We start from the raw sequence: 27,966 nt of genomic DNA, 5'->3' as shown, positions 1-27,966 counted from the left end.
TCAAAGCAGGTGACCATCATAATGTTGGCCTTGCAGAGGTTAACCCTGTTCTCCAACCCAGTTGTCACTCCCTCAAGGGCCTCCAAGTGCTCCAGGGGATCCACCTCGAATGTCTGCCATATGTCAACTGAGGAAGGATAACAGAGTAACAGTTAAACAACACTGATGTGCTATGTATTGTTTATTTATGTGTAAGTCAATAAACTTTAATTGCATATTGGATTTAATTGGTTCCAGTTTTGTGTATTTCAGTAATGATGTATTATATATATATATATATATATAGGTATATATATTATATCTAAGCAGTTTTTCCAGTTTTGGTTCAAAATCCCCACCATGCGTGTTTTAGATGTTTCAGTCCAGTACATCTGGCTCATTTTGGCCATATAGGTCACAGAATGTTTTTGAAAAGCAAAAAGTGTTATCAAATTGTTATTTAGTTTTTTTGCAGTAATTAATCTCCTCATGATTATTCTGTTTTCCTCAAAAATGTACTCATCTTTGCCACAAAGAAAAAAATCATCATGGTCTCAAGATAGCTTAGCTCTGACTCTTCACCCTTTTCCTCATTCAGTTTTTTGGGGAACAAACTGTCTAACTGTCGTCTTCATGGTTATGGGCCTAACCAGGGGGTTTAGCTAGGCCTGGTTAATCACAAAGTCACAGGCGCTACAAACTGTTTCAGTCAAGTCAGTAGAAATATTACTGACACTCTTGGTTCCACTTTGCGGGCTCCAGCATGAGGTTGTCTTTGACCTGCTCCAGCTCTCTCCTCAGGTTGCTGTATTTGACTCGGACCTCTGAGATCCTCTGCTGACGATGCTCCAAAAACTTCAGCTTGGCGCTGAAGCATGCAGGGCCCTGAAATCACAAACAAATGCGCAAATACATATTTTACTTCTTTTTTCCCCCCCCTATTTAGCACATACTGATAAGTGTAAAGCTCTTACTGTAAAAACTTGACTTAGTGTATCTTAACCTTTTTTTTTTCAGAAGTACTCCCCACTCTGTAAATAAATGTTCTCTTCTATGAAAATAATATTTTGTGGTGTATGGGTTTCAACACAGTGGTTTAAATCTGTTAAGGATGGTCAAATACACACAGTTTTAGAAGTTGGACATAAAACAGCACCTTTCCTAACACACATAAACATGTTTGGATAGAGACAATACCTCTGTGGAGTGAAACAAAACAGGTTTCTAGGCTACTACGTAGAATTGTTCTCCGAGATCACTAACCTCGTTAAATAGAAGAAATGGTTTCAAAGGTCAATACGTGCACATTATTTTAAGGGATGCAACAACAAAAAAAAAACTCTTCTTCATATGAAACACAAACCTGCAGTATTACACTACAACTGCTTCTACAAAGCTAGGAGTCTTTCCTTATTGTTGTATTTTGATTAAAATGTGTTTTGTTGGCAGTATTTCCAGTGCACCTCTTTGTTCTTGACAGCAGTGCATTGACCCAGTTTCCCCCATGTGGTCATTAAAATTGTATCAAAGTTGCCGTGTGTGAGACTGGTGGAGGCAGGGCAAAGTCTCAGGAGGCCAGAACTGTCGTCTTGGGGACATTACATCACCACATGCACCATATTTTTGTTCTCAAGCATATTTCAGCATCTTAGAGTCTTATTTTAGCTTCACTTACTCAGGATAAGTAAATAAGTGCATGATATAAATATCAATAGATACAAATAAGAGCATGAAACATGATGTTATAAATAAGAGCATGAAAAAGACCCTTATTTAGCAACATGCGGCTTTAATTTCACAGACATTACCACCCGGTAGCTGCCCAGTACAACCTCAGCCATTGTTTGTGCCCAACTTCCTGTGGCAGTTGCACTGTGGAAGTCTTTCACTTACTTTAACAAACAGATTCTTTTCTGCACCACAAACTGATGCCAAACTTTATGTTATTGTTTCCCATAGAAATTACTAAGATGAGACCTCTAGTAGAGCTGTGCTCACAGTATGTGATGGAGATATGATATAAGTGAATCTATATGCATTATTGTTTACAAGTGACTTAATTTGATTCAAATACCGGATGTGCTTAACTTTTAAGCTGATTAGCTAGTTTAATTAGCCTGCCTGTAGCCCTGTAAGTAGGTCCTCATGCTGTTGGCTACTCTGTTCCTTATTTAGAAAGTTAAAGTTGTGAATTTTGACGATAATACTGTTGTGAAAAAGGTCGCTTTTATCAACTTTATAAAACTGAGTTTGAAACATTCCAAATTTCCATTATTCCATTATTATCAATTAAGTAGCTAAAATTGATGATGTTGAGAGGTTTAAGATGTAGCATTTAAACAAAAATTAAAAACAGACCACCTAGTAGAATGTGTTCTGCACCTTCCTTGTAAAAAAAAGAATTAACTAAATCTTTGTTAAGAAATTTATTTTTTGACAGAATTTGATGCAGCTGTGTATTTTTCCAACTGAAAATCAGGATCAGGATCCATTTTTTTCAGTCTGGTTTTTCCCGCTGGTTGCCACTGGGTTGAAGAGGTTGAAGAGGGTCTTATTTTATGTATTATCCTTTAACCTCCAAAACCAAAAATCAAAGTAAACCCAGCACCTGTTTGCCAGCACCTGCTCTTTTCTGCATCCTTTGCACATTGTCGATCTCATAGACCTTGATCTCATAGGCCTCTGGAATTCCCCAATCCATCCAACGAGACCGCAAGCCACTGGCTGAGCGCTTCAAAGACAGGGTTGTATCATGGGAAAGACGCCGCTGGTGAGTACCTGAGAGACAGTAAAATGCAGTGAAATACTGCAGCTGAACTTCTTTTGTTGTGTTTTATTTTTTCCTCCCCATTTCAAAAAGATAGCTAATCTTTCTTGCAGTATTGCTTTTTATTTTGTTTTATCTTTATTCCTTTTGGTTTTATATCAGATGTTTTGCATACAAAAAAAAAAGACAAAAGAAAGTCACGAAAATTACAATATATACAATTTCTACTAGCCACTAAAGTAGTGGCTACTGCTGGAGTATTCATAAGCCACCATATTAATGTAAAATAACTAAAGGCTCATGCCTTTAAGTGGCCTTCAATTCCCAGGCCATAGACTGAGTAAGCAGTTTGCCTGAGGGCAAGACAAGCTCAAAGGGCTTATGTGTTATTTATAAGACCAGGGACTTGATTTCTGGTACTCTTTTCTGGATTGACTCAGTTTATCGGTAAACAAAGACAAAGCGTGTGTTTTTTTTGTCAAAAAACATATTTAAGCCATGGTTTGTGACAAAACTCTGGAGATTAGTTAATCGCAGTACACTTAAAGAAAAACTACAGGTCAACGATTAAACAGCAGATTTTTCGGAGGAATCCATATGCCCATGAAACAATGCACCATTAGCAGTACCCTCGCTTTGCTTTTCAGTGTATAATTCCATTAGCAAGTATGGTTTGTAAATGCGCACACCCATCTTTATTATTTACTGAATCAGCCAATCGCACCTAATTTTCTGTATTTATTCTTCCATTAGTGAATTCCGTCACTGGGTTCATATATTATTGATGTCATACACAATAAGACTTTTAATGCCAGTGGGGAAACTAGGTCTGACTGCATTCTACAGATGTGGGTAATCTCTAATTAATGTCACATTAATATGTCATTTGGTCAGCATACAAACCCAAAAAATGTTTTGGTTTGATGGAACTATCATTCATGCATTTATTTTGTCTGGAAAGGGAATTATGTAGCTAATTTATTCAAACTCCATCTGGTATCATCAAATTTTCCTTTCTTTTGTTTGTTTATCTGTTTTCTCAATTCAAAAACTTTACTGTTACATTAGCACGACATTTCAAGACAAATTAAATGGTTTCTAGCATTTGATCAGAGCACATTTTACAATTGCACTTATTCAAATGGGATGTCATAAAATCTGTTTCAGTTTCTGTGCATCTTTTATGAGTGTAGCTTCATACCATAGGGCCATTGCAATTGAAGGTATAACACCAAAAGAAACTGTTCTTTAGGATCCTTTATATGAAATTAAATACAAACCTAAGAAATTATAAAGAAAACACTTAATGTTTTTGTTTTTTGCCCACTCTGGGTACTTTCACCGCTTTTGATCTGGTACTTTCACAGCTTTTGATCTATTCGACACCATTGTTTGGCAAGTAAAATCAATCATTGATCAAATTATTTCTTAAGAAAAACAAGAAAAACAAAACCTCGGATTTTGTATTATCCTACTTTAGGAAAAAAGGGCAAATTTTTCCTAAAGTCATTCAGATGAGCTCATAAAAGCCCACATTTATCTGGGTTTTCTTACCTGTGTTCCCTCGCTTCCGAGATGATCGGCTGCTGCGTGCCACACTGAGGAGCGAGCCGCTCCTGTCACTGACAGATTCTCTGTTCGACGTGGCTTCACTGTCCCTCACCATGCTGTCATAACCACTGCTCACCAAACTGTTCCTGTTAGAGAAATGTAGGGATGTCTTCCCCATAGCCGGTGGCAAATCTCCACTCAGCACACTGGTGGTGTCACTAGCATGCCCACTCTGGTGATCGGGCATGCGGGGAGCAGTGACATGGCTGTATGGAGACAGAAGTGTGGTCATTGGATCCAGTCCTGCTGAGGTGGGGCTAGGTGCCCTTTCCCTAAGGAAGTCTGAGATTCGGCCATTGACAAATCCCTGAATGGCAGATTTTGTAGATGAGCACGTGGAGCTCTGGCTGGGAGTCCGACTGGTTGAGTGATAAGATCGTGGAGGGGAAGAGGAAAAAAATGAAGACGTCCGCTCAAAGCTAACTGTTTTACTGTCTGGGGAGAGACTGGCACTACGGTTGACAGACTGTTTCAGACTTTTGTGGGAAGGGGCGATGTTTTTTATGCTGGGGGCAGACAGTCTACGGACTTTGGGGCTAGCCATCTTAAGTTTCCCCACAGCAGAGAGTTTTGAATGGGTATGCTTAACAGTCTGAGGCACAAGGTTTTCAGAGTGGAAGTAGTGATGACTCTGGTCGGACCGGGGATTTTTCTTGGGGCTTCTGCTGACCCTTGGAAAGGTGCAATCTCCCTCATAATGTCCTTTATGAGCCATTTTACAAGACCCTTTCGAACTTTCCTTGGAGCTTCCCTTAGAGCTCATAGAAGTGTTGCTGCTACCTCTCTCCAGGGTTGGGAAGTCCCTTGAGCTTCTCCCAAGTGAATTAGTCCTTGCAGCCAGGTGCTCCAGTTTGGTACTGAAAAGCCTACTACTGTCCTCAGTGGGTGATTTAAGCATGTCACTTGTTTTGTCAAGTTTCCTTGTTAGACTTGAGGTATCAAAGAAAGCTCCAGCTTCCTTTCTGAGAGTGCTACAAGAACCCTGTTTAAACTCTGTTCCACATTTTCGAGGAGATGAGACATGGAGGCTGTGGTTTGTAGGAGAGTGCTGTCTGCCCTGCCCCCTCTGCAGAGTTTCCCCTGGGCTACATGGAGTGGATGATGTCATCCCCCTTGAGTGGTTGTCCTGGTAGTTGGCATTTTGCCAGGCTTTAGGTAAACTGCCTGTTATAGAGGTATCAAGGATGGTTTCTTGGCAACCAGGTGTAACACCAGTTCTCTTGGGGATATTCCCACCATGTCTACAAACAATTTTTCCCCCCTCTGAGACTTTTCCATTGTTAGTCGAATAAACATGCTCACAGTCCCTAGGGTGACTCTTGTCTGTATTTTGTAGTCTCTTTTCACACATTTTGTTTTCTGCAGGTTTGTTGCAGAAAACCCTATCTTCCGAGACTGCTGGGTCAGAGGAAATTTGGCAACAAGGTGGACAACATGCCTTGTCAGACTTTTTATGATGTGTCTCAGAAGCAAAAGTCCCAGTCCTCTCTTCTTGCATTCTATTGTCCTCTGGCCATTTGACATTATTTCCTTTGAGCTCAGACCCTAACTTGACTCCTTCAGATGTTTTTTGAGAACTTTCCTTTACTTTTGCGCCAACTAAATCGCAGTCCACATCAGTACCAATCAACATGGGATTTATAAATGATGGTATGATCCTTTTTTCTCCTCTGAACTGATAGTGGAGCTTTTCATTGTTTGTGTCTGTCGCTACAGGCTGACCAACAGAGGTACCTGTAGCTGCAGAGTCATCACTGATATTGCTGATAATCCTGATTGGTTGAGAACTTGCGCTGTGACGATGTGCTTGTGATTGAGTAGGGTCACTGATACAAATAATGTTCCCGCCTGCATTCCCTCTGTCATACGCTCCACTAATTGTCACTTCCTCTACCATAGAGAAGACAAGTTCATCTTGACCCTTTAGGTCCAGTGGCTGTTGAACAGTCACTGTGATAGTGGCCTTCATTTCCTTAATGTCCTCTGCGGTGCGATTAGACAAGACATCTCCAAGTATAACACTTTTAGCTAAGGAGTGTGAAGAGGAACAGGTGGAGGAAGGGGATATTGGGGAGCTCTTGCCAATTGGTGATGCCCTTTTATCTGGTTTGAACCAAGTTTCATGACTTTCCTGTTTTTCTGGTTGCTGAAGAGCAGGGGAACTGGTGGCAGTCTTATTCTGAGCATTTGCATCAAAGCCCTTGAAGGGGAGCTCATCACCCAATTTAGCAGGTGTAGTGTTGGGAAGGGCAGAACGAAGGGTCATGTTACGACCCAGAGTTTGATTCAACAATTCGTCACTGGAACTGGTTGCACCACACTCCTCACAGTCATATAGACCCGAATCCTCTCTCTGAAAACTGTCTCCAGGGAGAGCACCATCTGTTTGCTTTTCTCCATGAGTTGTCTGAACACAGCCCATACCTGGATTCAACAAAGTCTGTGGTGCTTCAGAGGCTTCTTTTTTTGGATGTGATTTGGTTAAAATATTGTTAAGAGAAGCACCTTTTAAGGAAGACTTTAGCACATCCATTGTCATCTCACTTCCATCAATACAACCTAAACGTTCTTGAAGCTCAGCAAACGTATCACATTTAAGACAATCCCTCTCTGGCTGTTTCCTTTCTGCTTTCAGAACTTCAATATCCCCCTGCAGAGTGTCTTCTGTCTTCTTTGCTCCATGCAGCTGAGGAATTCTCAGAAGCTCTTGGAGGAGAGCTGTAAACTCTGGGTCATCCAAGTCAGACTTGTTTGGATGCAAAGAGGGTATGATAGGCACAAACTCAGGTTGTGCCAGCATTGGAGCTGCTTTGGAGTGGACCAATCCATCTGAGTCTATTTGGATGACGGTGTCACAGGACTGATCACTACTGGAGCGATTCAGTTCACCACGCAGACGAAAAGGATGAATATCCACATCTACCTCATCGGTGGAGTGGAAAGCCCGCAGGGACAAAGACTGTGGTCCTCTCTTTTCTTTGGTCAAACTCCTTCCACAAGGAGAACATGATGTTGATTGCTGTTGGAAACAGATTAATCTTATGAGGTAATAACAATTAACAGTCCCTGTGATGGAACAGAAATATTTATGTAGTAAGACAGTATGTGCTTTAAGTTTAAACAAAATGAAATTAGAAAGCTCAATAATTTATTTGAACTGTTTTCTTTATGAGGAACAATGAATGTACAATAAACACTTTTAACAAGAAAAAGGGTAGATTTTAAGTTATTTAGCTATTGGCAGAACTGAATTTGTTGGCTTCCAGGCACAGTCCCTTCAGTCTACATATTTTTAGTATGGTTGAGTACAGGACTTTGGGAAGGTTATTACAAAACGTTCAAGTTAGCCTGCTTTCTCCATAGCACGCCGGATGTGTGTTTGGAATCATTGCCCTGTGGAAACATCATGTTCAAGTTTGAGTTGTCTGGCTGACAGCATGAAGTTATTCTGGAGAATTCAGAGGTAGTCCATCCACTTTGTGCCAGTTCTGCTAACAGAGCATGGTGCGACTGCCTCCATGTTAAAAAGTTGGTAGTGTTCTTGTAACTGAATATCTTATCTTTATATTTCCAAACATACCCCTTACCATTGAGCATTCCTCCAGAAAGATTTTTTTATATCCATGTTGTCAGTTCTAAACTTTTAGAATGAGAGGGGAAATGTAATACTTGACTGTCTTTGGTCAGTAAAGTGATGTGCATAGTTGAGTTGAGCTACTGTTACAGCCCAAGTAGGCTATTTAACTGGACCACTGTCATGGTTGTGGTATACGTGCTCTGGAGCAAAATCTGGGAGACAATTGTGCATGTAAGTATAGCCAAATGCACTGCACACATGTCCTTAAGTTACTTGAATGGTTGTTTTGTCAGAAGACACAAATTTTCATTTACAATTTCTGACATGTTTAGCCATCTGAAAAGAAAAATGTGAATGAGAGCAGCTTTATTAGGAAGTTGGCTGTGTTAATATAGGCTTACACTTACTGTTTTTACAAAGTAATGCAAAACGTTTGAACTTTTTAGCAAGTGCAGAGCACCTCCCTCTATTTGATTCTAGTCGAGTGTTTACATGCAGGACTAATTTGATCCCCAACCACATTATCTGGGTGTAATAGATCGGATTTGAGAAGCTTGCTTTCACACAGTTTCAGTTGGACTGACTAGTTTGGATGTATTGTAAAAGTTTGGTTTTGGTTGGAGTAACAATAATTCTTTTTTTCTTTTTTTTTTGGTGTCGTTTAATAGTAACACTGATATTCTAGGAGCTTGTGGCTCATGGTAGACTTATGGCTCGATGGTTCCTGGGTTGTTCTTGACCAGGTCACTGTCAGGAAGTTGACTGGCGTTTGTGACTTAAAAGACATTTTAAATCTTTAGTCAGTGTATTTTTATTATTTTTGTATGATTTTTTTTTGCTTATGATGATAAAACCTAAAATAAATTATTAATTGTTGTTTTTTGTTGTCTTGAAGACGTATGTTGTACAATTATGCCCCAGAAAAAGAGATAATTGAGATCTAAACAATAAGCATCTCCATAATGTCCACTATGAGTGTGTTACTTCTGAACATAACTTTATTTTCAAGTACCTTTGTCCTCTTCTGTGTCCTGCGAATGCGAGAAGCCAGCTGGATGGTAGAGAAGGTCTCTTGAAGGTGTGCCAGTGAATCAGCAACCTGAGCAAGTACAGCGATGTGGCAGTTTGCACGAGCCAAGGACTCTTGAAGGAGCATGGTCAACTTACTGCTCCTGTGCAGAAACAATGCAAATGTCTAAAAGTGAACTTGAGATATGCATGGGTCATGAATTTCTACATTTCAGTGTTCTATCATTTGTTTTGTATGTTGTTTTTACCTATATAAATGTATTATATTTATTGAAATATTTGCACAATAGTAAGAATCAACATCTACTCACTGTCAAAATATTGATACGGCTGACTTTACACATTTACATCTTACAAAACATTCACAACACTAACATTTTGGAGTCACATTCTTACTTGCTAGGAATGTTTTTATGTCCGCTTAGAAGAGACACAACAATTGGGCCCAGTTCAGAATGTGGAGGTTTATTCTTTATCATCCCCCTCATACCGCTACACACATCTATCATGGTCAACTTTGTGGTGCCCCGTGAACCTGAGCATGGAAATCATACAGTAGAGGAAACATTTAATACACAAAGCTTTGCATGTTTTTCCAATAATGCAAATAAAGATACAGGAATTGTAAGATACATGAGCAACTGAAATATTAAGCACTGAATTTTGAACTGTGGAACACAGTAATTGAAAAATTGACCACTAATGGGCCATTAATACAGCTCTATATTTTTCTTCTTGAGCTCCACCAGAGTAACTTTGCATGGCTCCCAGTTTAATAATGCATTATATATGTAATACCACCTCTTCAGTCAGGCCCTCAACAATATTTTGTATGAAATGAGCCATTTAAGCGTCTGTGTCTTCATGGCTCCCCTCCCTAAAGATTCACATTTATCTTACTGGCTAGCTGAAAGCTGCGATTATGCTTGTAGCATTGGTCCTTGAATTGTGACACCAATTGTGAGCTGTACAGTGTTCACATTATGGGTGTGCTGTGACTTCAATTGATCTGCGAATCGATCAGTTCATCACAAAGGTAGAAAAACCGTTGGAAATCTAATGTTTAGAAATGTCTGAGCCTGAGCTTTGGGCTAACAGGGATTGTATCTATGTAAAAATGTCCAGTGACTAAAATATGTAACCATGATTAACTGCATAAATCTTTGTAGTAAATGGCAAATTAACTGCACATTGGATACCCAGTGATCTACTCTAGAAGCAAAGCCGAACTGACTGAATTTAATTTGATCAAACTGAATCTAATCGAGTCAAATTGAATTTCATTGAATTGAATCAAACCTACAGCACATTACCAAACTAAAAGAGTACTGGAAATCCAGAGATCTACTGTAGAAGCACAATTAAATTAAACTGAATTGAATTGGATTGAATTGAATTGAATTGAATTGAATTGAATTGAATTGAATTGAATTGAACTGAGTTTAACTGAACTGAATTGAATCTAAGTGGATGATTTTGTATTAATCCCTTATAGGACAGGATATTGCTGCACTCTAAATAAACAAACAATATTAGTCATTATTAACACTCGAATGGTTCATTCATAGCTAACAAGCACAATGTTTCTTACTTTCTCATAAATCTACACTTATGAGGACATAGTTATGAAGACTGTATAGTGATTCTTCCATTCTACCACTCAGCTCAGGCAACACCCGCTGCTTGTGATGTATGTAAAACAACTGTGCAATCATAATGGAATCAAATGGAATCTGTTATGCAGACTCATGGTTTTACTCACTACAGTAATAACTTTGTGATACTTCTAAATACACTAAAAGAGAGTGTTCACCAATTATGCATTCACTGTTGTTCATGACACCATTTCTCTTAACAATGCTAAAATGAGTCTGTGTTACTGTCATATTAACTATAAAAGCCCTATTGAATATTTATAAAAAAATAAGTTGAAACTTTATAGTTCCGTTTTAATATCATTCCAAAGCTCTTCTTCAATAGTTATGTTCGTAGATGAATATTCAACAACAACCTTTTCCAATGGTGCTGCTTTCTGTACGTGGGGGCTGGACATAAAAAGTGAAGAACATTATGGAGCTGTGGCACAGGTATGTGATAAAGTCGGGATGTCGACGTGCTGCAATGGCTGCATCCAATAGAGAAGCAGCTCGCTCAGCAGTGAGCGCCTTCACCCGGTTGTGGTTACGTAGCTGAAAGAACAGGAGAGGATGTCATTTTTTTTCCTCTGCCATTTGATTTTTATACCACAATGTTTCTATTGACACAGATGGCAAAATAACAGAACTGGTCAACTTTGGCAGAGCTTTGCTCTGAGAGAATTGGACTTTTTACAGTAGTTTGATTTATCGCAGTGATACAGTAGGTTCCAGGTGTTAACTGAGGAAACAAGCTGAATGGTTAACCCACGCTAATGACATGCTGGCTTGCAGTTGAAAACAGCAATGAAAGGGAGGAGAGAACTGCACAATCATAATGTAATCAGATGTAATCTGTTACGCAGTCTAATTGGTTTTACTCACTACCAACATAATCTTCTGCAGTGCAGTGTAGACCATTATCCAAACTGACTAACTGAATTAAATTCAATAAGCATTCATCTTATCACATTGAGATGGCAAAGTCTCCTTAGAGGGATCACAAACAAGAAGTCTAACACAATATCTTGTGTGATGTCATTGACACGTTCTACTTAAGATGATAGGCAGTTAGTTTGCTATGTGGATAATAAAACTTAAAAAAAAAAAAGAAAAAAATGAATTAGGGTACACTGTCATATTTAGAATTGTTAAACAACTTTAAAAAAAAATCATTTAATTGTATGTTATTTCTTAAATTAAGTGCAGTAAAAAGTACCTCAACTCTGGTGAGAAGATTTAGACAAAGACCTATTAGACTGTTCACATCCATTTTGATAATAATAACTTAACTGTTCTAATGCTCATCATTCCCAACCAGCATCAGTGTGGGTCACTTGACCATCTTGTTCAAACTGTGTAATAATCCAACTTTTTCCCAACAGAACACATCCCTCCCTATACCTGTATCCCATAGACTGGGTCTTCTTGGACTTTGACATGGGCTTTTGGGCTGTCCTGGACACTGCCTGATGAGGGGGCAACCTCCCCCAGAAGATCCCTTAGCGTATCCTCATCCCCGCAGCACAGCTCTATGGCGGACACTGACACCGTCAGATCAGTCCAGGTCTTCTCCCTACGTCGCTCGATGGCGCTGTACAGCCAAGAGATGGCACAGGGAATAAGCCCAAGCTTCTGGATGTTCTCACCACTCCCAACCATGCTGGACCAGGATCCTGAGGCAGACAGCAGAACATACACATGTACATGCATTCCTGTAATAAACATAATCATATGCATGCAGTAGGACTACAGTGGAAGTAACAAAAAAAAAAAAAAAATTCTACACAAATGCAGTTAATTTAGAAAAAGCCCATATTTATCACACATAAACTCACAAAACAAAGGAATGGACTGGTGCCATGTTGTATCTCCCTGTGCACTTTTGCCCCACATTGGTTTTGAGTTATGGGTCTGTTTTACCTTCTCTTGTCTTATCCAAACTAATTGAATGAGGATAAGAGAATTGGTTTACTCCAATTAAAGGCGGGGCTGCCCGCCGTTATTCAGAGGGAATGGTATTCTATAGAAGAGATTGATATCCCCCTGGCTGCGGGCCACATGTAGTCTGTATTGGCCAACTAATTCAATCAGATTTACGGAGAGTGGCGTCATGTGAAAAAGCAGCTACAAGGAGACCCTGTCCTTAGCTTTTGGGTGTGTGTGTGTGTGTGTGTGTGTGTGTGTGTGTGTGTGTGTGTGTTTGTGTCTGTATGTGCAAGCATGAGTGTGGGTCTGTGCCACAAATCTATTAAACCCCTTCACCGCCACTAAGTGCTGGGCCCCATTTCTCTAATAGCAACATATTACAGTCCACTTTGTTTACAGTCGACCTCTGAGTTCAGAGGAAAATAAATGTGTGTTTTTATCCAGCACCCTGAAACGTCAAGCGAAAACTAAGCTTTTAAAACAATATCTATGCTGTATAATTAATGAATAGGCTTTCATTTACAAACAGGCAAAAGATGAATGACAAAGTTGAGAGGATTGAAATGGCAACTCTGTCATGTCATGACTAAAAGAAAGGCAGAAATAAAACAGGAGGTTGAAGATATATGTCAAGACTGACACGAGGACAGAGAGAAAGTGGACACAAGGAGTTTAAGTGATAAGGAAAGAGTGAATCATAGCAAGAGTGGGACAGAGGTGCAGGGGGAGAAGGGGGGATGGATTGTCTATAAGTATAGATAAAAGCATCCCACTCTCATCTTAAGATTTTAACCTGTGGCCTCTCACAATGGCCGATGACTCACCCACATCAGTACATCCCAAACCCAGAACACATCCATCGGTGCCGCTCAGCACACACCGGATCACATCAGACAAAACGCCTGCACCAACCTCGGCCTAGTCAGACAGAACAAAGGACAGCAAGTATCTTGTGATTCATCTGTGCACTGAAAAAGTGCATCTAGTACAATCAAAGAGCCGAAGAAGGATGGAAAGACACTGACTCTCATACTAAAGATACTGAAAGCAGAGCTTGGGGAAAGTTTAATCTAACTGATGGGCTGAGTAACTGTGGTGTCTGTTTTCAGGTCATCAGGCAGAGTGTACTGTACAGAGGGACAATATTCACTGAGTACATATATAGTGGCTACACCAGACTGATGGCATGCTATCAAGAACCTGTTAATGTACATCATTCATTTCATCAGATCCCTGTCAAGAGTACAAATAGAAACATTTGAAACTATTTTGAAATGATCACGATTAGGAACCAAACCTGGCTTGAATCTTGAGAATAGGCTGCATCAAAATTGAAGGTCTTCAGTGGACTTTTGCCTTCCCTTCCCAGTGTCATTGTGGTGTATGGTGGATTTTTGATGACTGGTTCCATCACGGTGACTCTTTTCTTGGATGGGTCAATCCGGAGAACAGGTGGCTGGCTTTGGCCTTCTGACAGCATTCGGCTCACCCTCAGCACTACTTTGACCTGTGCACCAAAGGAAACGAGAAAGAAGAGCAAGCTGACATTTGCTGTGCATGCACCTTGTTAGAAACTGCCGATTACTGAAATGTTAAATTTGACAGATGAAGCTTACTGGTTTCAGTAGGTACAGCACTGAAAACACTGACAGGAGAAGTTTATCTTCTTGCTGTGCAATGTCCTGCTGGGAAAGCTTGGATCTTAGGATTCACATGGATGATGTTCAGACCCATACTACCTACCTAAACATTGCTACAGTCCCCATGGTAACAGGACAAACCCCTAAACAACTAAAAACTACTCGGGAAAAGCTTGAGCAACACAATAAATATGCAAAGGCATCAACCTGATCAAGCATCTGCAGAATACTCCTCAACAAGCCCAATTCTTAATGTACTCATTCCACAATCTAAAGAGTGCAAATGGTCTATCTACCTCATGACAAGACAACCCTCCATAGAGGTGCTGTATTCCTGCCCAGATGGGTCAGTGCTATTTCTGAGAACAATGGGAGCCCTCACAGTATAAGACGGGTGGTTTCAATGTGCTCTTAAACGCTTACCTCCAGCTCATCCATTTTCCAAATTTTCCCACTCCTATGGCACATGATGGGTTTAAAAAATTGGAGGAGCTTGGCAGGTCACAAGAGCACCATTATGATATCTATGACGCTATTATGATGTCCCTTTTGCAAGGGCAACAGCGATGACCTTAGAAAGGTACATAGTTTGGTATTGTCTTTGTCCTCTATTGTCTAAAATAAGCATGAAGTCATGTGGTGTGTAGCTACAGACTGAATCTGAGTTGAGCAATACTATTTTACTTTGCCGTAAATACGTATTGCTGTATAAGTAGGAACCCTTTTCAACTACTCTCTACTACCGAGAGAGGAGCACTCCATTATTTATTAAATGCACGCGGTGCTCTACTTTTACTGCACAGCAACTGAATTGTGACTCCTTCAAGCGTGAGAGTGGCAAAAACGACCCTTAAACTTTTGAAAATAAACACCAGCAGCAAAAGGAAGATGATGAAAAAAGTATAAGTTTCAAAGCAGCAAGCTTCGCAAATGTTTTCATGTCAAAATTCAGGGAGTTTTTTCCAATCGCAGACTAACCGAAACCGGGTAACACCACGTAGAGTGAGAAAATGAAACAGTCTTCCATAGGTCTTGATAAGTGGTTGAAGACTTTTTGTTGACTAAAATAGATGCTTTGATTCTGACTTGATTTTTTTTGTAGAGCAACAGAATGCAGAAACAGCCCCACTTGTGCTCTAAGCCCCTGCTGCTCAGCAGTGGAAGGCTGACATGCTATTTTTCTCCAGCGTAGGCTGTGAGAAACCTTTGTTGGAAAAGAAAAAAACCTTAGTAGAACAAGACGGTAGATGTCAACAAGGATTAGTGTTGAGAACTGGGATGGTGAACAGAAGATAGTGTACTCTGCTGTTGAAAAGTTTCTCATCCTAATCAAAATTTAATGAGCTGACAACAGAAATATGAAGAATGTTTTGTTGAAACAAAATTAATAGATGCCAGTTGATGAAAGGATCCAGTCAGTGCAACAAATATACATGACAGTGCAAGTCTCCTGCTGAATTTCCAAATGTTGTGACATTGAATTCTTAATGCCGTTTGTCACGGGAACTTTAAAATTTAAAGGTCTTAAATTGAGTACTGTGCAAAAGTTTTGGGGCATTTCAGAGGATGAGCCAGAGTTGTGTCAACACAAAACAGAAAACCCAGCAAAGACCTTATTTTATCTTTTGGCACTTTGTCACTAGCAGCCTGTTGAAAAAACACGATTTCTTGCCATTTCTTTAGTTGCCTCCACAAGAAATGTGAAAGATAACACAGTTTGACAGACATATAATATCATGTTTGCACCAACAAGGTGATTCCCAAAGAGCTGTTACCTGGAAACTTGGCATATCTCCACATGGTTTGGAGAGTGTCCTTGTAACATGCAAGGAAGCTGGCCAGCAGGCCTAAAAAGATTAACACTAACAATAGGAAAGAAATCACGCAAAGATCCGACACAGCGTCTGAGAGATGCATCTGGCCCTTCACTTTACTGAAGCCTCATAAGAAATTATCTTCATAGAGAGGTGGCTGTCAAGGAGCCATTCTTAAGAGAAACAGGGAGAAAAGGTATGCCAAATGACTCAATAACTGGGCTAGAAATCAGAGCCAACAAGTTTTATGCAGTGATGAATACTCCCCAGAGCCCAGACCTCATCATTATTTCGGCAGAGGACTCAAACATCTTTACAGAGAACTGAACAAATGTCAACCAACATCCAAAGAAGAGCTTTGGAATGGCCTTTAGGAGGCCTGGAGAACTATTCCTGAAGAATATTCAAGGAAATGACAAGAAAGCTTGTCTAAGCGGCTTCAGGCTGTGTTGAATAATAAAGGTGGCCATGCCAAATATTGCCTTACGTTTGTAACATGCCAGTTGATGAAAGGATTCAGTCAGTGCAACAAATATACATGACAGCGCAAGTCTCCTGCTGAAATTCCACATGTTGTGACATTGAATTTTTAATGCCGTTTGTCAAAGGAACTTTCAAATTTAAAGGTCTTAAATTAAGTACTGTGCAAAAGTTTTGGGGCATTTCAGAGGAAGAGCCAGAGTTGTGTCAACACAAAACAGAAAACCTTGCAAAGACCTTATTTCATCAGACTCTCTTTTTACCTGATATGATGTATTTCCATTTATGTTTGTGCTGTGTTCAATAAATTGCTACACCTCTTTGCAGTTTTCCCAGTGATATCGTAGGAAATTAGGGGTGACTCAAGACGTTTGCATTGTATTCAAAAAACAGAAAGCTCCTTTAGGTTTATAAGCCCGTTTTATAGGTATTCCTGAGGAAAACATAACATTGTTGTCAAACTGCTTTGAAGTACCAAATGTGGGATTGGATGGTCATTTTTGTTTGCATGCTATGTTGTAGGGATGTCACATGAAGCAGAGCTGTCTTTGCATGCATCGACCCAAAGCTCACCCACTCTGTGACGTTTATTCAATTCTCCGGCAACGTGATTACATTTCCCTGCTGAAGTCTCTTATTTCTCTCTCCTCTCTCGTCTCCATAGCTAAACAAAGCAAAAAGTTACTAAAAGACAAACAGGCACAGGCATTGAAGAAGATTCCTAACAGGATGGTGTCATCCAGCATGGACCACACCGTGATGTACCTTCATATTCAGAATATTACCTCTGCATGACTGAAAGCAGACCTGTGCGCCATGACACCCAGATGAGAGTGGTTGTCTTGATATTGGACAGGACTGCATTACACCACCATGACATCATCCCTTATCGGCTGAATTTGAAAACATGACATCCATATTCCATCTGCCACATAATGTGTCTGTGAAGGATTTCTTTCTGGTCCTCTCCACATAAATTGAATGCCCAATACAAGAAGTAGGTCCCTAACTCTATTGAACATGTGTCAAACTCTATTTATGAGGGTTAAATTATTCAGAAGAGCCATTTAAAAGCAAAAAAATATCCTCCGCCACTATAGCACAGAGGTACACAAAGCTGAGTGCTCGGGCAGGTGTGGCTGGGGATAAGGTCTGTCTGAGTCCTCATCTGTAACTCTAGACTAAACCCAAGAGTCCATCTATGAGACAATGGGAGGGCAGGCAGCCGTATTGATCTCCTCAGTTACCCTCCCAGAGGAGGTCAGGAGAAGGGAGGGGAGGAACAAGATGGAGACATTAGCACCACATTACAGTGTATCACGGAGGCGGAGTGATATAGGATCTCTTTCAAATTGACTGAGATCTCTTTAGCCTGAAACACGGGTGGTAAAAAGATCACTTCCAATGTGGTGTTTGTGGGAAAGGATGGCAGTATGTTCTCGCAAACGTACACCCCCAGTCGAGAATTATTCTATGTATTCATGGAATGTAATGTAAGGCACAAAGCTGATAAGTGCCGGTCTTCAGCAAGTGAGTGTCAGTGACTTCTAGTACCACGTGATCACAACTAATATGAATGGATTTTCTGTTGAATTTCAATTAAAGTATACCCAGTGTGTGGAATATCAGAGTACATAATAAAGCCTATAGTAGATAATGCACGTTGTATGTACCATATGTTTTCACAATACAGTTTTATGTGTTTAAATGTATTATTTGGCTGTACCATCCAAGCTAGTGAAAGCAGTGTGCAGTCAATTGGCAAAAAAAAAATCTTGATTTTTTTAAGCTTAATATGGTTCACTGTAAAATCACTAAATCTGTGTTTTCATGTGCTAGAATTTGAAGTCCACCTTGCCAACATCGGGTGAGTCTTTGGTCCGAGTGGCAGCTTGGAGCAGGCAGGAGGGGATGGTTGGTGGGTTTTTCTGGATGATCTCCCTGAAGCAGGTGGAGAAATGGGAGGGAGCTGGATCAGAAGCCTGGCCCTTTTTCCGCAATGTCAGGTTGAGCTTCTCGGCTGCCCTGCAGGGAAGATGGGAAGGTGGCATCAGTGGCGGAGGAAGTATTTAGAGGCTTAGCTTCAGTTAATGTGACTGATACAACACATTAAAAAATACTCCATCTACAAGTTAAAGTCATGCAATTAAATAATTTCTTAATAAACAGTACACATTTGTAACTGTAGAAAAATGCCCACCATCATTATTATACCATATCATACATAACATTCTTAATGTTAATGTGTTGATATAAAAATCTGTATTTCACTGTTGTAATTAATGAGAGAAGTTTCTATTACACATCAGACTACACTAAAATATGTATATGTACATGTATTTTCCCTATAAGATTAATCTACTCATCATTTTTACTGATGAATAGGTTTGTGATAATTCAGGAAACAGTCTCAAACAACCCAAAACTTGAAATCACACATAATAGCTATGTTGGTTCAAAGCACAAAATGTTGCAGTTCGAAAAAAAAGGACTCTAAAATTGTACCATGACCATGTTTTCCAGACTCAGTTCTGTTTGTCCATAAGGTGACGCAGCCTAATTATTGACATTTACGTTAAAGCTTAGCCGTGTTGTTCACCTGCGACATTTTGTTACATGGCAGCATACCTGTTTTACACACAATTGATTTGCTTGCTTTCAAGCAAGAGGAAGGGTGGTGAATGGCAATTCTGTCACTTCTGAAAGGGTTAGTGTTAGGAGTTAAAAACAACCCAGTTTCACAAGGAAATGTGTAACAGGTAGATTTGTCCCCATGTCCAATACAAGGTTCAGAAACAGTGAGATGATTCTGTTTTTCATTGCCTGTTTTTTATGAGGAGTATCCAGGAGACATGAGGAAAACATGTAACAATAATCTTTTTTTTTTAAATTTCTATTTAAGCCTAACCATTTATTTTTATCCCTAGACTTGACCAGACTTCTATTACTATCTAAACCTAACCGTATATTTTGAAATGCTTAACCCTGACTAACTGCGTTAGTTCTGAAGGCCAAGTCAAAAACTGAAATGTTTTTGGACGATATCGGGTCTGATGGGACTAAAACTTTGACTATTGCATTACAGTCTGTGCTGTAACGCCTCCACCCACTCCCTCTTAAGTCCTTATAAGCATTTTTGGAACCGTTTCATGTGATGTAAACCGTAGACATCTTACGATTTACCAAGGAAAACATAGGCATTCGACCTTTTTGGAGTCTTGTGTGGTAATTTTACCATCTCAAAGCCTTTATTTAATCAATTTAATCCCTGACAAATTACACAAAGACTTTAAGATCTCTAACTTGTGTACTTTGTCTATATTTTTAAAGTAATTTGTTTTTTGATAGGTCCAGTAAAAAGTACAATATTTTTCTCAAAAATTTAGTGAAATTGAAAAAAAATTGGAAATACTCAATCGTAAGTCATCCAAGTTTTGTACTTAAATGGGAAGTTAGTTTTTTTTTTAAAACCTGGACCCTTTTTTCTGGCATAAAATACGTTCATCTACTCACCGATAACAGTTTGGGGAAAGTCGGCGTCCTTCGGACTTTGACAATACAGCCTCAAAATAAGGCATTATCTGTCTTTATTTCACCAATACTTTAAGACAAATGAATGAATGAATGAACGCGTGCTATTGCACTGTTAGTTCAGAGCTGCCGTGTTGTTGTTATTAGGGGCTAGGGGGGCTTTCTACACACTGTCTACTGGGATGACGTCATCGCCGCGCGCCGCTGCAGCACAGCCACACCCCTCTCAGTCAGCACGCCGATTTTTCCCAGTGGCCACTCATGGTATTGCAACAAAAAATCCCCTGTGGCCCAAAAAGCATTTTTCCCATAGACCGCAATAGTAAAAGAGATGCCTGTAAAACTGTTCACAGGACGCCTCCAGTTGTAACCGCTGTTATTCTATATTTTTAAGTCATGGGCTTTTTATCCGTCAAAAAGTTTTCTAATGGCCAGAAAAGCCCCAGAAAAGTATCTTTTCCCAGCGTGACGTCATAGCTGTGTACGTGCACTGTGATGTGTACATACATGCATGTCCTCATCGCACCGGGGAATGATGGGAGGCCCCAAAGCATCATGGGGGGTGACTCTACTGCGCATGCTCTATTCACCGCATAACGCGGAAGTAAACCCGGAAGTCAGAAACTTTTTCGGCGTATGCGCCAGGCGAGCAACTCCATTGAAACCAATGGCAGCCATTTTGCAGTCCCTTATCTAGTTAATATAATACATCCATGAGCACAGCTCATTCACTCCGGTAAGGACGCCCATCATACTCAAAGTTGTCATCCACGTAATCAAAATTTGATAAATATCCTGCCATGTTGCACAAAACTAGCAGTAGCAAACTCCGTATGAAGTTACCTGACCGTCACAGAGCATGGAGTGCAGTACTTGAGTAAAAATAACTGTCTTTTGCATGTCATACAAATTAACCTTATGATATAACCAGTTCTGACAAGTTTTACTTATTAACACTTATAGTTTTTACATAAATATGATTTACCTGGTCAACAAGGACATAGCAGCAGTGTTGGCAATGGTCACCACTCTGGAGATATGAGGGATCTTGGAGTTTGTCTGCACAGTCCCAGCATCACCGCAGCCTAGTGGGGCATCATCTGCAGCCTGCCAGGGGAGGAAAGCTTATTATATAAATTCCCAAACCTGTAGTTGTGCTTCAGCAGCCTCTCCAAAAGGGGATATCATCATGGAAATTACTGGGGGAAGGAACATGGGGTGCTTAGTTGTAAGTAGGGCATATAAGGTTGAGGGTACATGAGGTAAACATACACTGTCATATTATGAACGTGGTCAGCCGCATTAGTAATGGGAGGAATAGTTTGTGAAGGCTGTAATGACTGATATCTGAGTTTAAAACATGACTCAGAGTTTAAGAGGTGCTATAGACGAACAGCCGATGCCCTTAATACACACACACACTGTCAGTCAAACAGCCGTATGTAAAGCTATTCCTACAATTACACAGCTGTAGCTCTGAGGTGTGTGTCATGACTCATTCATGACTGCACTCTGTGTCTAACATGACCCAGTCAGCATGCATCTGTTGCAGCTCGCCATGTAGTCAACATGAAGTCACTGAGCCTTGGCTGCGGGCCTCAGAGCCAACATCTCTGTGTCGCCGCTCTCAAGCTCCTCATCTTATCAGTGTCTCAGCCTGTTCATAAGGCAAGATAACAACTGAGTTTACTTTTAGTAGTATCTGACCATAAAATGCCAATTAGTGCCAAGAGAAATCTGCTGTGGTTGTTTGAAATAAAAATGTACTGATGGAGACCCAAGGTAAAATGGATAATGTTTACTTCCCTGACCCTTCTCGTCCCCTCTTTATGGCTCATAGTCTCTGTCATATCCTTTTTTTGATTCTCACTTTCTTTTTCTCTCTGCTCTAATTTCTTTCTGCATTTGTTCTCCTATGGTCATTTATTATCTCTTGTTTTCTCCTCTCCTTCCCCCACCCTCAATCCTTTCCTCCTGCCTCCAATTTTGCTTGCTTAATTTCTCTTCTCTTGCTATTCCCCCGGCCCTTCTCGCCGTCTTACGGTTCAATCTCCACATTTGCTTGTCTTGTATCATTTCATCTCAGTGGCATAAAGCTCTTCTGATCTGCCCTCAAACTGGGCCCTCCCTGCTAATCTCTTGTAAAGTCTTGCATACACTGGACTGTTTTATTGGAGATTATGCAGCATAATGTCACAACAATTTAAAATAACAGACTGATTTTTAACCCTAATTTTTATTGTATTTCAATAACAGAATGAAATGACTTGCAAAAAATTTGTAATATAAAATATTTTACTATAATATGCACATATACTAAAAATATCAGCTCACCTTGATTTTGATTAAGTCTCAAAAAAGTTGGGACAGAGCCATGTTTACCAATGTGTGGCATCTTCTCTTCTTTGAACAACAGTCTTTAAACTCCTGGGAACTGAGGAGAACGGTTGCTATATCTTTAGGAGAGGAATGTAGACCCATTTTTGTCTAATAGTCCTGTTTTGTATTTTCATGATGCTCCAAATATTTTCAATTCGTGAAAGGTCAGTACTGTAGGAAGGCCAGTCCTGCACCCTGGACTCTTCTACCATAAAGCCATTTTATTGTAAGAAATTCTTTATGCGGTTCAGCATTGTCTGTCTGATGATATCTTATACTGTAGATGATTGATCTACAATGGGTTTTTTAACTGTTTTTAAAAAAGGGTTGTCAGAATGTCAGATTTTCTCAACAAGATTATCATGGCCAAAAGCAGTCGCGATAACAATATTCATACCGTATCAAAAGCACTTTCAGACAAACTTTGAGACAAATCCACCTTGTCTTTTTAGTATTTTGTCTTTCCTTTTTTTTCCAATTTAATTACACTTAATATAGGAGGTAGTTGGTAAACTAGTTAGTAAACTCTAAAAATCTGCATAAATATAAATATATATAAATATATACATGTGTGTGTGTCTGCATATGTATGTATACATGTATATATGTATGTGTGTATATATTCAGTCAGTAATTTTGTCAACTTAGAGGAAATCATGATACTACCATATGTACGGTATAGTTTTAAAAAAATAAGATATTTAATCTTTTTGTCAGTATCAGTATATTGCGACACTCCCAGATAATGAATAGTTCTCAACCTTATCTCATGCATAATGCAGAATGCAGAATACACAAACATCTATATTCACATATATGTGTCATGAAGTCACAGAAGCACAACATGTTGCTGCTGGATAGGTCGCCAGGTCATCACAGGGCCACACAGAGACAAACAACCATATACTCACACTCACTCATAAAGACAATTTTGAGTCACCAATCAACCTAATCCAACCTTTTGGACAGTGGGAGGTAGCCAGAATACCCAGGGGAGAACAAGCAGCATGCAAACTCCACACAGAAAGGCCCAAGCTGGGAATTAAACCCGGAACCCTCTCGCTGTGAGGCAATGGTGCTAACCACCACACCACCGTGCAGCTCTGGATAAGATAAGAAAAAACATCCCCTTCCACAATCCCCTTATTCAGTTGAGCTATAACCTTTGTTCACTGAGGACTGGGGAGGGGTGGGCTCAATCTGCGTTGACTTCCATCACAGTAATGCATATTTCACCAGCTGCAATTTTAAATATGGCTGTCCCCCTATTGATCACAAGTGCTTTTTGACTGGCTAGCTTTTATGACGGGTAAATCATGACCCAATTTCATTCCATTAGCAAAAGTACTTCTAAAGAACGTGCTCAGCCATGGGATCGAAATAGGCTCTGATTAGGACTATGAATCATTGGCTTGCTGACATGTGCACTCGTATACATTATCCATATAGCTCATTAAAAGGAGGATGCTCACCAGGGAATGTGTTATATGTGGTTTAATGCTAAGAGAAGGCTTTTAGGGGTACCTGCTGGTAAGAATTTATGGCGACACCTTCTGTTTTTGATACAGACTTAGAAGCCACCAGCTGCTGCTGCTCCTCTACCCAGCGGTCCATGTCGGGATTGGGAAGCTTGGGGCCCCGTCTTCTGAGGGTTTGGGGGGTCCTCTGAGGTGTCTTGGGGCTTCCCGGCATGTGAGGACTGTGGGTTTGACTGCGTGGTTGATGCACAGCCCTCTCTCCATGCTTTGTCTCACTTTGTCCCAGCACAGTGCCACTGCTGAAGCTGGCTCCAAAAGGAGGCTTGGCTAATGACTGACCGCGACTCAGAGCCAAGTGGATGGCCTCCTGTTTGAGCTGGTTCACATTGGCACCACAAGCTCCGCACTGGCCCGGCTCCCTTTCTCTTTCCCTGGACTCCGTGTTGATACGACTATGGACACGAAGATTGTCATGAAGAAATGCTGACAGGTCGCTTGTGTCCTGCAGAATATGTGAAAATGAGAGCAGAAATTATTCTTAAAATGAAAAACTGGAGAATGCCTAGCCTGTGAGGCCCCTACTCTCCAGCCCAGTCTCACAGAAAAACATGATATTGTCAAATATTTTGTATTCATACAGATGAACATGAATTGTGTATACTCCTCATACCACCCAGCATGACTTTAACAGTGTTTCATTAGGACGTCTATGTCTAATAGTTAGGGCTGAAATACATTCTTTTTACAATGACATTTTCACCTCAATGGACATGTTTCTGGCTGTTTTTGTAACACGTCTAACAAACAAGTCATGACAACAGTTTGTCACTTCCTGGTTGGGTTTGAGCATTAGCATCTCTTGCTTAGGGGTTAAAACCCATCAAGGTTAGGACTAACATACATTCTTGGTTTTATACTACTGCCACAATAATGGATGTCATTTTGACAGTTTACATGACCACTTAGGCAATTATGTGATTTGCATTTACGAAATGTCCCATTGGGCCATTTTTGGAAGGAGAACCATCTTGTACCATTATTTTTGTTTGTTTATTTGCTAAGCCACCCAATATTGACCTATGAAATATAAACATAATTATCCACAGACATAAGCATGCATTTCATTCAAGGAATGAACCAGAGTTGTGTTTACATACAACAGACCATATAGCAGTAAAACAATTCTAAATTGTATCTTTAGGCACTTTGTTCATTTGAGATGCGTAAAGTTGTATTTTTGTTCCAACAAGGTGATCCTCAAAGATTATTACTTGAAAACTTGCAATATCACAGTATGGTGTGCAGTGTGTCCTTAAAAGATTTGAGAAAACTTTAGAAGTACAGGACAAAAGAAGAAGTGGTAGGCCTAAAAAACTATTAAAGTACATAAACTATATATTAAAGGAATGTACTAAAAAAAATTGTAATAAATCCATCATAGACCTAACATAAGACATAAGATATGCATCTGGACCATATCTTGATCCATGGATTGTTTACTGACACCTCATTAGAAATGGTCCCAAGGAAAGGGTTGCTGTCAAGAAGTCATTCTTAAGGAAGGAAAACAGGGAGAAAAGGCTGAGGTATGCCAAGTGACACAAGTACTGGACTGAAAATCAGTGGCAACAGGTCTTATTGAGTGATGAATCCTCCCTGGAGTCCAAAACATCAACATTGTTGAAGCAGTGTGGAATCATCTTGACAGAAAATGGAACGAAAGGCATCCAACATCCAAAGAAAAGCTTTGGAATGTCCTTCAAGAAGCCTGGAGAACTATTCCTGAATACTTAAACAAAATTACAAGAAAGTCTAAGATGAATTTGTTTTGGCATATTTACTTTTAAGCTCGTTAGAATTGTATTAACTCAGTTTTTGCCTCAAATAATACATTTCCATTTATCTATGGGCATGTTTCAATAAATTCCAAAACCTATTTGCAGTTTTCAAATTTTCCATTTATGTACACTTGGCATTTCACTGTAATCTTTTTTCTTTTCTTTTTCTTTTCCTTTTTTTTTTTTTTTTTTAGATAGATCAAACTTGCCATGAAACTCAATTCATCATACAATCTTGGAAAAACTGTCAAATTACTATTCTTTATCAGTGAGGTGCTGTGAAAGATATTATGTTGATTAAACAGGGCAACAATGTGTGTGTGTTTTTTCTTATGAGTGATGGGAGCAGTCACTCAGTGTTAGCATTTAGTATAATTATGCCACTTGTTATCTGGATGGAACAGGGCAAATGTAATATTGAAAACTGTGACAACAGCAGGTGTGGAAAAGGTTGAAATAATTCTGCTTAAAACATGTTGACATCCGAGCTCTCAGCCTGGATGCCAGCTGTCAAATCTAACAACACAAAATCAACAATCATCTCGCTTTTCATCCTGACAAAGACACTCACAAACCAACATCCAGCACGCAGTCCCTCCCTCGCTGCCCTACTCCCTGCCTATGCTGCAAGCTTCCTGCATGCTGCCAATGCCCCGCTTTCCCCAAGAGGAATACTGTATCTCTCAACCGTTAAACAAGACAAAGTCATTCAAATTCCGAAAATGATGCAACAGCAAATACTGAATGCACTTATTCCATAATGTGTGTTCTGATATTCTATGACAAACAGATAAACTAAATGAGTTCTAGCACCTGGCACTTGCATTTTCAGGTTAGATGACTCCCTTTTCATAAAAAACAACTGATCACATATTTTGAAGCGTAAAGTGCTATAGTAGTTGCACAAATAAATGGGTGCTCCATGTTAACTCGCCCATAAAGGCGAAAAGAAAAGGATGTCATAGAGTCATGGTGTTTTTGAGAAATCCCTCTCAGATCAATAAACCTGAAAGGAGCTAACTGGCTTATCAGATTTCAGTGTCTCATCTCTCTCTTGCACTGTGGTCCCTCACTAAAAACATGTTGGTGGCCCTGGCCCATCCCACTTAAGACAAAAATAAATAGCCTTTCCTCAGCAGAGAGGACCAAATATGACACAGAAATGTTGCAATGAAATATTCATGCCCATTTAAAACCACTCCCACAGGAATGTCACTGGTTTACTTTGTCGATTGGGGTCTGAATGATGGATGTTGAATGTATAGATGTGCACTGTTCTAAAAAGGAGCTATAGTGAGACTGATGTGGCCACGTGAGGATTAGAATACCAGTTTAATGCCTCGAATGTATGACAGTTGGCAGAAAATGGGTAAACAGTATCAGTTTTGTTGATGTCTGTCTCTGGGCTGAGACAAAAGATTACTCAGATTTTTCTTTCCTTTCGTTGATTGTTTGGCCTGTTTCATGTCCAAATGTAATAAAAACATGAAAATATCTGCATTGACTATTTTGCTAATTCAAAACCCAACACACTGTCAATAAACAATAAAAGACCACAAAAGTCATCAAATATTCTTGTTTAAGTGGCAGAAGCCAGTTTTTAATAAATTAATGGATTAAAAATGGTGGTTTATCTGATTCGATCGCTATTTCACATTATTTAGACATTTACCATATAAAAGCAGGCTTTTTTCCATTAAATGTACACTTTTTTTTATCTAATTATACTTAGTTGTGGTGGCTTATATGTTTTCTTTCTTTCTTTCAACAGCTACCCTTCAGCCTATACTGCATGCTGAGAAGTCGGATGGGATTATTTCAATTGCATTTGGTCCACTCAGCCGTAACACATCTTATTTTATCCTCATAATCAGCCGAAAAGTAACCATTCGTGACCCACTGCATGCACCCCGCACGAGCCTCCTCTCCATCAGAGCATTAATTTGTCACTGACCTTGCAGGAGAAGTGATGGTGGACAGCCAGGCTCAGAGCTTGTTTCTTCAGAGCAACAAGGGTCGCTGAGCACTTGTCGCAACACGCAACTTTCCGGTCGGACCTCCCAAAGACAGAATTCGCGGAGCCTCTACATAAAGTGCCACTTCCAAAAGACATGGTGCTCCTGATGCGGTCCCCCACAGACCCCGGGAGGGAGTTATAGGACGGGACATCGTCTGCTCTCTGATACATATTCCGCTGTGGGTCGCCCCCGGACCCTCCGGCGCCCTCGGGAGTGAGGCGCTCCTTGGGTTGGCAGTCTCTTCCTTTGGTCTCCGTAGAGC

At 40.0% G+C, this 27,966-nt stretch overlaps 1 protein-coding gene across 1 annotated transcript; it reads right to left on the bottom strand.

Annotated features, from left to right (window-relative positions):
• On the bottom strand, positions 1 to 27,960 carry kif26bb (kinesin family member 26Bb). The gene is given in 14 exon segments (XM_075459215.1): positions 1 to 127; positions 714 to 864; positions 2,602 to 2,757; positions 4,301 to 7,376; positions 8,947 to 9,106; positions 9,360 to 9,498; positions 10,975 to 11,152; positions 12,002 to 12,273; positions 13,351 to 13,444; positions 13,824 to 14,033; positions 18,314 to 18,485; positions 20,977 to 21,098; positions 23,895 to 24,350; positions 27,641 to 27,960. Coding segments are annotated over 14 exon segments (5,547 nt in total). The 5' UTR covers positions 27,875 to 27,960.
• Positions 27,961 to 27,966: the final 6 nt, after the last annotated feature.

This window comes from Odontesthes bonariensis, chromosome 24 (genome assembly GCF_027942865.1).
Source record: "Odontesthes bonariensis isolate fOdoBon6 chromosome 24, fOdoBon6.hap1, whole genome shotgun sequence".
In the NCBI taxonomy this organism is placed as follows: Eukaryota; Metazoa; Chordata; class Actinopteri; order Atheriniformes; family Atherinopsidae; genus Odontesthes; species Odontesthes bonariensis.
The sequence above is the reverse complement of the archived record's forward strand: the minus strand, read 5'-3'. Positions and strand labels throughout refer to the sequence as shown.